Source organism: Mobula hypostoma, chromosome X1 (genome assembly GCF_963921235.1).
Source record: "Mobula hypostoma chromosome X1, sMobHyp1.1, whole genome shotgun sequence".
NCBI lineage: Eukaryota > Metazoa > Chordata > Chondrichthyes > Myliobatiformes > Myliobatidae > Mobula > Mobula hypostoma.
In genome coordinates this window covers 71,694,657-71,706,427 of record NC_086128.1, presented here as the reverse complement: position 1 = coordinate 71,706,427, position 11,771 = coordinate 71,694,657, and the positions used below count along the sequence as shown (strand labels likewise).

At 58.4% G+C, this 11,771-nt stretch overlaps 1 protein-coding gene across 1 annotated transcript; it reads right to left on the bottom strand.

Annotated features, from left to right (window-relative positions):
- Nucleotides 1-1,183: 1,183 nt before the first annotated feature.
- On the bottom strand, nucleotides 1,184-9,443 carry LOC134340220 (proline-rich protein 36-like). Its single transcript, XM_063037195.1, has 6 exons — nucleotides 9,341-9,443; nucleotides 4,785-4,965; nucleotides 2,757-4,503; nucleotides 2,134-2,693; nucleotides 1,716-1,965; nucleotides 1,184-1,609 (listed from the first exon to the last, which is right to left on the bottom strand). The coding sequence occupies exons 1-6, from the start codon at nucleotides 9,441-9,443 to the stop codon at nucleotides 1,184-1,186; spliced, it is 3,267 nt and encodes a 1,088-aa protein (XP_062893265.1).
- Between the last annotated feature and the right edge of the window lie 2,328 nt (nucleotides 9,444-11,771).

The window sequence follows — 11,771 nt, the reverse complement described above, 5'->3', positions numbered from 1 at the left end:
ATCCCCTGATTTAATCCCAGCCTAGTCACGGGACGACTTACTCTCTGGACTGTGGGAGGAAATCGGAGCACCCGGAGGAAACCCACGCGTTCAACCGATCCGCTCTCGCCAGCACCGGCGCCGGCGGCGCTCACCTCACGACCGGAAGGCCGTCTCTGCAGAACCCGGGGACCACCGGGGACAGTAATGGAACAACAACACACAGTGTGAATTCAGGGCATTCGTATCCCTCCGGAGATGACACCCTGCCATCTCTCTCCACATCACCCCGCTCCCCTCCCAAAGAGCGACACGTTAGAGTAATGCCCTGATTCACAACTTTACTGTTATGCTGCAGGCATTTCATTTAGCCGCTCTGTAAATGCACTCCGTTCTACCTTCAGCCCGTTTGGGTTATTGTTGAAGATAAGGGATGATGTGGAATCTGTGGGAGGTTTTCTTGGTAAGGTTGGGCCTGGGGCCTCTGACTAGGCAGGAGATGAAGAGGGAAGACGCCGGGGAGAACCGGTGGAAGCATACCATCCGGTGGGAGACCCGTTTGTTCGAGAAATTTGTTATTTCGCGGCACTAATTTGTAACAGGCTAGCAAATGACACGGCGTCCACTCACACCGGGGTTTAGAGCGGATCGACCGCGGCTCAATCTCACGGCATGGGCTGTCTTTCCCTATTCTCACGCAGCCAAGGAAAACGGGGAGTTTCATTAGTGTAGCGGATGAATTAACGCTGGAGATGTCCAGAGACTGCGGTTCATTTCCAGCCGCTGTTTGCCCGTTTCCCCCGTGTTCGCGTGGGTTTCCGACAGGTGATCCGGTTTCTTCCCACATTCCAACGCTTAGGCTTGGGGAGCTGCGGGCAGGCTTTACTGGCGCTGGAAGGGGGCGACACCTACGGGCTGCCGCTGGGAGGGGGCGACACCTACGAGCTGCCGCTGGAAGGGGGCGACACTTGCGGCTGGCGCTGGAAGGGGGCGACACTTGCGGGCTGACTGTGGAAGGGGCGACACCTACGGGCTGCCGCTGGAAGGGGGCGACACTTGCGGGCTGGCGCTGGAAGGGGGCGACACCTACGGGCTGGCTGTGGAAGGGGCGACACCTACGGGCTGCCGCTGGAAGGGGGCGACACTTGCGGGCTGGCGCTGGAAGGGGGCGACACTTGCGGGCTGACTGTGGAAGGGGCGACACCTACGGGCTGCCGCTGGAAGGGGGCGACACTTGCGGGCTGGCGCTGGATGGGGCGACGCTTGCGGGCCGGCGCTGGAAGGGGGCGACACCTACAGGCTGCCGCTGGAAGGGGGCGACACTTGCGGGCTGGCGCTGTAAGGGGGCGACACCTACGAGCTGCCGCTGGAAGGGGGCGACACTTGCGGGCTGGCGCTGGAGGGGGCGACGCTTGCGGGCCAGCGCTGGAAGGGGACGACACTTGCGGGCCGGCGCTGGAAGGGGGCGACACCTACAGGCTGCCGCTGGAAGGGGGCGACACTTGCGGGCTGGCGCTGGAGGGGGCGACGCTTGCGGGCCGGCGCTGGAAGGGGGCGACACTTGAAGGCTGGCGCTGGAGGGGGCGACACTTGCGGGCTGGCGCTGGAAGGGGCGACACTTGCGGGCTGACTGTGGAAGCGGCGACACTTGCGGGCTGGCGCTGGAAGTGGCGACACTTGCGGGCTGGCGCTGGAAGGGGGCGACACTTGCGGGCTGGCTGTGGAAGGGGCGACACTTGCGGGCTGGCGCTGGAAGGGGGCGACACTTGCGGGCTGGCTGTGGAAGGGGCGACACTTGCGGGCTGGCGCTGGAAGGGGGCGACACTTGCGGGCTGGCTGTGGAAGTGGGCGACACCTACGGGCTGCCGCTGGAAGGGGGCGACACTTGCGGGCTGGCGCTGGAAGGGGGCGACACTTGCGGGCTGGCGCTGGAAGGGGCGACACTTGCGGGCTGACTGTGGAAGCGGCGACACTTGCGGGCTGGCGCTGGAAGTGGCGACACTTGCGGGCTGGCGCTGGAAGGGGGCGACACTTGCGGGCTGGCGCTGGAAGGGGGCGACACTTGCGGGCTGGCGCTGGAAGGGGGCGACACTTGCGGGCTGGCTGTGGAAGGGGCGACACTTGCGGGCTGGCTGTGGAAGGGGCGACACTTACGGGCTGGCGCTGGAAGGGGGCGACACTTGCGGGCTGGCGCTGGAAGGGGGCGACACTTGCGGGCTGGCGCTGGAAGGGGGCGACACTTGCGGGCTGGCGCTGGAAGGGGCGACACTTGCGGGCTGGCGCTGGAAGGGGGCGACACCTACGGGCTGCCGCTGGAAGGGGGCGACACTTGCGGGCTGGCGCTGGAAGGGGGCGACACTTGCGGGCTGGCGCTGGAAGGGGCGACACTTGCGGGCTGGCGCTGGAAGGGGGCGACACTTGCGGGCTGGCGCTGGAAGGGGGCGACACTTGCGGGCTGGCGCTGGAAGGGGGCGACACTTACGGGCTGGCGCTGGAAGGGGGCGACACTTGCGGGCTGGCGCTGGAGGGGGCGACACTTGCGGGCTGGCTGTGGAAGGAGCGACACTTGCGGGCTGGCGCTGGAGGGGGCGACACTTGCGGGCTGGCGCTGGAAGGGGGCGACACTTGCGAGTTGGCGCTGGAAGGGGCGACACTTGCGGACTGGCGCTGGAAGGGGGCGACACTTGCGGGCTGGCGCTGGAAGGGGGCGACACCTACGGGCTTCCGCTGGAAGGGGGCGACACTTGCGGGCTGGCTGTGGAAGGGGCGACACTTACGGGCTGGCGCTGGAAGGGGGCGACACTTGCGGGCTGGCGCTGGAAGGGGGCGACACTTGCGGGCTGGCGCTGGAAGGGGGCGACACGGGCTGGCGCTGGAAGGGGGCGACACTTGCGGGCTGGCGCTGGAAGGGGGCGACACTTACGGGCTGGCGCTGGAAGGGGGCGACACTTGCGGGCTGGCGCTGGAGGGGGCGACACTTGCGGGCTGGCTGTGGAAGGGGCGACACTTGCGGGCTGGCGCTGGAGGGGGCGACACTTGCGGGCTGGCGCTGGAAGGGGGCGACACCTACGGGCTGCCGCTGGAAGGGGGCGACACCAGCGGACTGGCGCTGGAAGGGGGCGACACGCGGGCTGGCGCTGGAGGGGGCGACACGCGGGCTGGCGCTGGAAGGGGGCGAAACTTGCGGGCTGGCGCTGGAAGGGGGCGACACTTGCGGGCTGGCGCTGGAAGGGGGCGACACCTACGGGCTGCCGCTGGAAGGGGGCGACACTTGCGGGCTGGCTGTGGAAGGGGCGACACTTACGGGCTGGCGCTGGAAGGGGGCGACACTTGCGGGCTGGCGCTGGAGGGGGCGACACTTGCGGGCTGGCGCTGGAAGAGGCGACACTTGCGGGCTGGCGCTGGAAGGGGGCGACACTTGCGGGCTGGCGCTGGAAGAGGCGACACTTGCGGGCTGGCGCTGGAAGGGGGCGACATTTGCGGGCTGGCGCTGGAAGAGGCGACACTTGCGGGCTGGCGCTGGAAGGGGGCGACATTTGCGGGCTGGCGCTGGAAGGGGGCGACACTTGCGGGCTGGCGCTGGAAGGGGGCGACACTTGCGGGCTGGCGCTGGAAGGGGGCGACATTTGCGGGCTGGCGCTGGAAGGGGGCGACACTTGCGGGCTGGCTGTGGAAGGGGCGACACTTACGGGCTGGCGCTGGAAGGGGGCGACACTTGCGGGCTGGCGCTGGAGGGGGCGACACGCGGGCTGGCGCTGGAAGGGGGCGACACTTGCGGGCTGGCGCTGGAAGGGGGCGACACTTGCGGGCTGGCGCTGGAAGGGGGCGACACTTGCGGGCTGGCGCTGGAAGGGGGCGACACCTACGGGCTGCCGCTGGAAGGGGGCGACACTTGCGGGCTGGCGCTGGAAGGGGGCGACACGCGGGCTGACTGTGGAAGGGGCGACACTTACGGGCTGGCGCTGGAAGGGGGCGACACTTGCGGGCTGGCGCTGGAAGGGGCGACACTTGCGAGTTGGCGCTGGAAGGGGCGACACTTGCGGGCTGGCGCTGGAAGGGGGCGACACTTGCGGGCTGGCGCTGGAGGGGGCGACACGCGGGCTGACTGTGGAAGGGGCGACACTTACGGGCTGGCGCTGGAAGGGGGCGATACTTGCGGGCTGGCGCTGGAAGGGGCGACACTTGCGAGTTGGCGCTGGAAGGGGCGACACTTGCGGGCTGGCGCTGGAAGGGGCGACACTTGCGGGCTGGCGCTGGAAGGGGGCGACACTTGCGGGCTGGCGCTGGAGGGGGCGACACTTGCGGGCTGACTGTGGAAGCGGCGACACTTGCGGGCTGGCGCTGGAAGGGGGCGACATTTGCGGGCTGGCGCTGGAAGGGGGCGACATTTGCGGGCTGCCTCCCTCCCCATACTCCGACTGGGCTGGTCTTTGACGCGAAAGGACACCTGTCACTCTCTGTGATAAAGGGATTCTTTCTTTATCTGCGTAGAGTTTATGGGAGACGGGAATCATCCGTCTGGCACTGGGAACAGGAGGGAGAAGGGGATACGGGCGTGGGGGAGCCGAGGAACACAGCCACAGCCCCGTGCCACAAGAAGAGTCTCTCGAAAGAAATCTGCAGTCCCAATGCCGGAGGTCAAACCTGCGGCCTCCTGTGTCTCGCCACTCCCACAGTCCCTCTCCGGTGGCGGGAATGAGGGGTCGGTCCCCGTCTATAGTAATTATTAATCTGCGAAAATTAATCTTACCCCATGTCTCGGTCTCCCGTACAGGGGAATTTGTACAGGACCGTCTCGCACACACCTCTCGCTGGGTACACGAGAGTCTCTGGAATGTGTTCCGTCCCTAGAGTGCGTGTCTCGGCTCCGGGGTACACGTTCCGCCTTTGGGGTGCGCGTCCCGTCGTTGACCGGCGCGTTCGGTCTCCGGCTTGCTCGCTCCGACTTCAGGGATGCGTGCGCGTCCATCTTTGGGGGTTGCGCGTCTACGTGCACCCGGTTCTCAGTCCAGAAAACAGAGTTTGTTCGCCACACATAAACTGTCTCTTTGCCAAATGACGGCGACCCCAATAGAGTCTCTCTGAACCGTCCCCGTGCAAACTGTACCCGCCTCTGCCCCCTCCACTACGTGGAAACATTGCCGCTCAAATCTCCTTCAAATTTCTCCTCTCACCTTAAAACTTCTCCCACCTCAGGGGGAAAATGACACTATTTTTGTCCCTTATGATTTTAAACATCTTTAGCAGCCTGCGCTTAAACCCAACCCAGTCCAATCTCTCTGTATAAGCACAGCTCTCTGAAACTGCGGGTCGGACAGCCTCTGAACGGCAGAAACCAAGGATTGGGAATAAAGGGATCTGGCTGGCTGCCGGTTACCAGTGGAGTTCCACAGTGGTCGGTGTTGGGACCTCTGCCTTTTAAGATGTATGTCAATAATTTGGACTACGGTATTAATGGCTAAATTTGCAGATGAATGGAAGACAGGTGGAGGAGCGGGTAGTGTTGAGGAAACGGAGAGACTCAGATGGTTTAGGGGCATGGATAAAGAAGTGGCAAATGTTGGAAAGTGTATGGTCATGCACTCTGGTGGAAGAAATAAACGGGCCAACTATTATTCAGTTGGGGGGAGAGTTCAAAATGCAGAGATGCAAAGGGACCTGGGAGTCCTTGTGCAAGACACCCTAAAGTTTAACCTCCAGGTTGAGGTGGTGGTGAAGGCGGCGAATACAAAGTTGGCATTCGTTTCTAGAGGTATAGAATATAAGAGCAGGGATGTGATGTTAAGGCTCTATAAGGCACTCGTGAGACTACACTTGGAGAATGGTGTGCAGTTTTGGGACATACTGAGATCAGAGAGGGTTCAGAGAAGATTCACGAGAATGATTCCAGTAATGAAAGGGTTACCGTGTGAGGAACGGCTGGCAGCTCCTGGGCTGTATTCCCTGGAGTTCAAGAGAATGAGGGGGGATCTCATAGAAACATTCCCAATGTTAAAAGGCCTGAACAGATTAGATTCGGCAAAGTTATTTCCCATGGTAGGGGAGTCCAGGACTCTCACCACCCTCTGGGTGAAGACATTTCACCCCATGTTCCCCTTAAACTTTTCACCTTTCACCCTTAGCTCATGGCCTCCCGTCGTAGTTGCACTCAACCTAAGGAGCTGTTGGTAGACCTGAGGAGAGCTAAGGCACCGGTGACCCCTGTTTCCATCCAGGGGGTCAGTGTGGACATGGTGGAGGATTACAAATACCTGGGGATACGAATTGACAATAAACTGGACTGGTCAAAGAACACTGAGGCTGTCTACAAGAAGGGTCAGAGCCGTCTCTATTTCCTGAGGAGACTGAGGTCCTTTAACATCTGCCGGACGATGCTGAGGATGTTCTACGAGTCTGTGGTGGCCAGTGCGATCATGTTTGCTGTTGTGTGCTGGGGCAGCAGGCTGAGGGTAGCAGACACCAACAGAATCAACAAACTCATTCGTAAGGCCAGTGATGTTGTGGGGATGGAACTGGACTCTCTGACGGTGGTGTCTGAAAAGAGGATGCTGTCCAAGTTGCATGCCATCTTGGACAATGTCTCCCATCCACTACATAATGTACTGGGTGGGCACAGGAGTACATTCAGCCAGAGACTCATTCCACCGAGATGCAGTACAGAGCGTCATAGGAAGTCATTCCTGCCTGTGGCCATCAAACTATACAACTCCTCCCTTGGAGGGTCAGACACCCTGAGCCAATAGGCTGGTCCTGGACTTATTTCCTGGCATAATTTACATATTACTGTTTAACTATTTATGGTTTTATTACTATTTAATTATTTATGGTGCAACTGTAACGAAAACCAATTTCTCCCGGGATCAATAAAGTATGACTATGACTATAACCTCAATGGGAAAAGCCTGTCTGCATTTACCCTATCTACACTCCTCATAATTTTGCACGCCCCTCAATCTCCTTCGTTCTCAGGAATTTAACTCTTACCTATCCGAACTTTCTTTATAACTCACGTCCTTCAGTCCCGGCAACTTGCCCCGTTATTGAACAGTTCCCATAACGTGCAGACCCCCTTTCAATCACTCTTCACCTTACATTCCCGATATTGATTGCTTTAGTGATTCTGCTATGGTTATTGTTCTATTGTGGATTTATAGAGTATGCCCGCAAGGAAATTAACCCCAGGGTTGTATATGGTGACGCATGCGGACTTTGGTAATGAATTTACTTTGAACTTTGAACTTCGAGTTTTTATGAGGGCCCCTCCCTCTTTCTGCTCCGGTGTCCTGTAAGTTCCGAAGGGACTCCCTGTCAGGCCGTAGGGATTTATCCGCTTTGATTCGCCCCAAGGGAGCCAGTTCCTCCCCTTTCGTTCCTGTTTTAAACTTCTGTGTGGAACAAGCCTGGCCTTTAAGCTGCACTGCCTAGCAACCCCCCCCCCCCCCACTCACACACCGACGTCTCCGATTTAACCCTAACCCAATAACATAGAAACATAGAAACATAGAAAATAGGTGCAGGAGTAGGCCATTCGGCCCTTCGAGCCTGCACCGCCATTTATTATGATCATGGCTGATCATCCAACTCAGAACCCCGCCCCAGCCTTCCCTCCATACCCCCTGACCCCCGTAGCCACAAGGGCCATATCTAACTCCCTCTTAAATATAGCCAATGAACTGGCCTCAACTGTTTCCTGTGGCAGGGAATTCCACAGATTCATCACTCTCTGTGTGAAGAAGTTTTTCCTAATCTCGGTCCTAAAAGGCTTCCCCTCTATCCTCAAACTGTGGCCCCTCGTTCTGGACTTCCCCAACATCGGGAACAATCTTCCTGCATCTAGCCTGTCCAATCCCTTTAGGACTTTATACGTTTCAATCAGATCCCCCCTCAATCTTCTAAATTCCAACGAGTACAAGCCCAGTTCATCCAGTCTTTCTTCATATGAAAGTCCTGCCATCCCAGGAATCAATCTGGTGAACCTTGTTTGTACTCCCTCTATGGCAAGGATGTCTTTCCTCAGATTAGGGGACCAAAACTGCACACAATACATCAGGTGTGGTCTCACCAAGGCCTTGTACAACTGCAGTCGTACCTCCCTGCTCCTGTACTCGAATCCTCTCGCTATGAATGTCAGAATACCATTCGCCCTTTTCACCGCCTGCTGTACCTGCATGCCCACTTTCAATGACTGGTGTATAATGACACCCAGGTCTCGTTGCACCTCCCCTTTTCCTAATTGGCCACCATTCAGATAAAAATCTGTTTTCCTATTTTTGCCACCAAAGTGGATAACTTCACATTTATCCACATTAAGTTGCATCTGCCATGAATTTGCCCACTCACCCAACCTATCCAAGTCACCCTGCATCCTCTTAGCATCCTCCTCACAGCTAACACTGCCACCCAGCTTCGTGTCATCCGCAAACTTGGAGATGCTGCATTTAATTCCCTCATCCAAGTCATTAATATATATTGTAAACAACTGGTGTCCCAGCACTGAGCCTTGCGGTACCCCACTAGTCACTGCCTGCCATTCTGAAAAGGTCCCGTTTATTCTCACTCTTTGCTTCCTGTCTGCTAACCAATTCTCCATCCACATCAATACCTTACCCCCAATACCGTGTGCTTTAAGTTTGCACACTAATCTCCTGTGTGGGATGTTGTCAAAAGCCTTTTGAAAATCCAAATATACCACATCCACTGGTTCTCCCCTATCCACTCTACTAGTTACATCCTCAAAAAATTCTATGAGATTCGTCAGACATGATTTTCCTTTCACAAATCCATGCTGACTTTGTCCGATCATTTCACCGCTTTCCAAATGTGCTGTTATCACATCCTTGATAACGGACTCCAGCAGTTTCCCCACCATCGACGTTAGGCTAACCGGTCTATAATTCCCCGGTTTCTCTCCCTCCTTTTTTAAAAAGTGGGGTTACATTAGCCAGCCTCCAATCCTCAGGGACTAGTCCAGAATCTAATGAGTTTTGAAAAATTATCACTAATGCATCCACTATTTCTTGGGCTACTTCCTTAAGCACTCTAGGATGCAGACCATCTGGCCCTGGGGATTGATCTGCCTTCAATCCCTTCGATTTACCTAACACCACTTCCCTACTAACATGTATTTCGCTCAGTTCCTCCATCTCACTGGACCCTCTGTCCCCTACTATTTCTGGAAGATTATTTATGTCCTCCTTAGTGAAGACAGAACCAAAGTAACTATTCAATTGGTCTGCCATGTCCTTGCTCCCCATAATCAATTCACCTGTTTCTGTCTGCAGGGGACCTACATTTGTCTTTACCAGTCTTTTCCTTTTTACATATCTATAACGGGACATGTTACAACGTCCCACGAACATACCCGGCACGCCTTTGGTCCGGGGGGAGGAAACCGGAGCACCCGGAGGAAACCCACGCACTCCACGAGGAGGGCGGACTGAGTCTCCTTCCACTCCTGGAATCATTCTCGAGAATCTTCTCTGAATGAACTCCGAACTCCCGACGCCCCCCCGCCCCCCGGGCTGCAGCAGCGTCGCGCTTACCTCTACGCGACCGTGGTCTCATCTCCTCTTCGCTGGAGACGTGGTCCCTGACCGCAATACCCTTTGTCCCAATTCTCTCGTGTTCGTGTCTGTCCTCCCAGAAAATACGCGCAAAAGTCATTTAAAATCTCCTCCCCTTCTATCTCGTGTGTTGATGACCACGCTGACCTTCGAGGGGTCCAGTTATGTCCCTTGCTATAGAAAGCCTTGGGATGTCGTCTGGCAGTGCGCCGTCATGTTTGCTTTCCCGGACTGGTCACTCTGTGGTCACTGTGCTCAGAAGCCTTGCCACGGTCGTCACGTTTCCCAGAACAGTAACTGTGTGGTCACTGTTCCCCAGACTGGTGGTCACCTTGTGGTCACTACACTCCTTGGACCAGGTACCCTGTGGTCACTGCACCCCCCAGATCGGTCACCCTGTGTTCACCGTGCTCCCCGGACCAGGCACCCTGTGGTCACCGCGCTCCCCAGACCAGGAACCCTGTGGTCACTGCATTCCCCAGACCAGGAACCCTGTGGTCACTGCATTCCCCAGACCAGGAACCCTGTGGTCACTGCGCTCCCCGGACCAGGCACCCTGTGGTCACTGCATTCCCCAGACCAGGAACCCTGTGGTCACTGCATTCCCCAGACCAGGAACCCTGTGGTCACTGCGCTCCCCGGACCAGGCACCCTGTGGTCACTGCATTCCCCAGACCAGGCACCCTGTGGTCACTGCGCTCTCTGGATCAGTCTCACTGTGGTCATCACATTCCATGCACCAGTCACACCCCGGACTGGTCACCATGGTCCCCAAACCGGTCACTCTGTTGTCACTGTGCTCCCTGGACAGGTTAACGCTCTCTTGGACGGTCAACCTTGTCACCGCGCTCCCCAGACCAGGAACCCTGTGGTCACTGCGCTCCCCAGACCAGGAACCCTGTGGTCACTGCGCTCCCCAGACCAGGAACCCTGTGGTCACTGCGCTCCCCAGACCAGGAACCCTGTGGTCACTGCGCTCCCCGGACCAGGCACCCTGTGGTCACCGCGCTCCCCAGACCAGGAACTCTGTGGTCACCGCGCTCCCCAGACCAGGCACCCTGTGGTCATCGTGTTCCCCAGACCAGGCACCCTGTGGTCACTGCATTCCCCAGACCAGGCACCCTGTGGTCACCGCGCTCCCCAGACCAGGCACCCTGTGGTCATCGTGTTCCCCAGACCAGGCACCCTGTGGTCACTGCATTCCCCAGACCAGGAACCCTGTGGTCACTGCGCTCCCCGGACCAGGCACCCTGTGGTCACTGCATTCCCCAGACCAGGCACCCTGTGGTCACTGCGCTCTCTGGATCAGTCTCACTGTGGTCATCACATTCCATGCACCAGTCACACCCCGGACTGGTCACCATGGTCCCCAAACCGGTCACTCTGTTGTCACTGTGCTCCCTGGACAGGTTAACGCTCTCTTGGACGGTCAACCTTGTCACCGCGCTCCCCAGACCAGGAACCCTGTGGTCACTGCGCTCCCCGGACCAGGCACCCTGTGGTCATCGTGTTCCCCAGACCAGGCACCCTGTGGTCACTGCGCTCTCTGGATCAGTCTCACTGTGGTCATCACATTCCATGCACCAGTCACACCCCGGACTGGTCACCATGGTCCCCAAACCGGTCACTCTGTTGTCACTGTGCTCCCTGGACAGGTTAACGCTCTCTTGGACGGTCAACCTTGTCACCGCGCTCCCCAGACCAGGAACCCTGTGGTCACTGCGCTCCCCAGACCAGGCACCCTGTGGTCACTGCGCTCTCTGGATCAGTCTCACTGTGGTCATCACATTCCATGCACCAGTCACACCCCGGACTGGTCACCATGGTCCCCAAACCGGTCACTCTGTTGTCACTGTGCTCCCTGGACAGGTTAACGCTCTCTTGGACGGTCAACCTTGTCACCGCGCTCCCCAGACCAGGAACCCTGTGGTCACTGCGCTCCCCGGACCAGGCACCCTGTGGTCATCGTGTTCCCCAGACCAGGCACCCTGTGGTCACTGCGCTCTCTGGATCAGTCTCACTGTGGTCATCACATTCCATGCACCAGTCAGACCCCGGACTGGTCACCATGGTCCCCAAACCGGTCACTCTGTTGTCACTGTGCTCCCTGGACAGGTTAACGCTCTCTTGGACGGTCAACCTTGTCACCGCGCTCCCCAGACCAGGCACCCTGTGGTCACTGCATTCTCCAGACCAGGCACCCTGTGGTCACCGCGCTCCCCAGACCAG

Bases quoted from the DNA above. Each gene is read 5' to 3' on its own strand.
- LOC134340220 (XM_063037195.1), bottom strand. From the start codon at position 9,443: ATGATTCCAGGAGTGGAAGGAGACTCAGTCCGCCCTCCTCGTGGAGTG. The intron at 4,504-4,784 runs GTGTGTGCGAGA...TCCTGTTCCCAG, and splicing joins TCTCGTGTACCCAGCGAGAG to TGCCAGACGGATGATTCCCG. The intron at 2,694-2,756 runs GTAAGTGTCGCC...GGAAGCCCGTAG, and splicing joins CCCCCTTCCAGCGCCAGCCC to GTGTCGCCCCCTTCCAGCGC.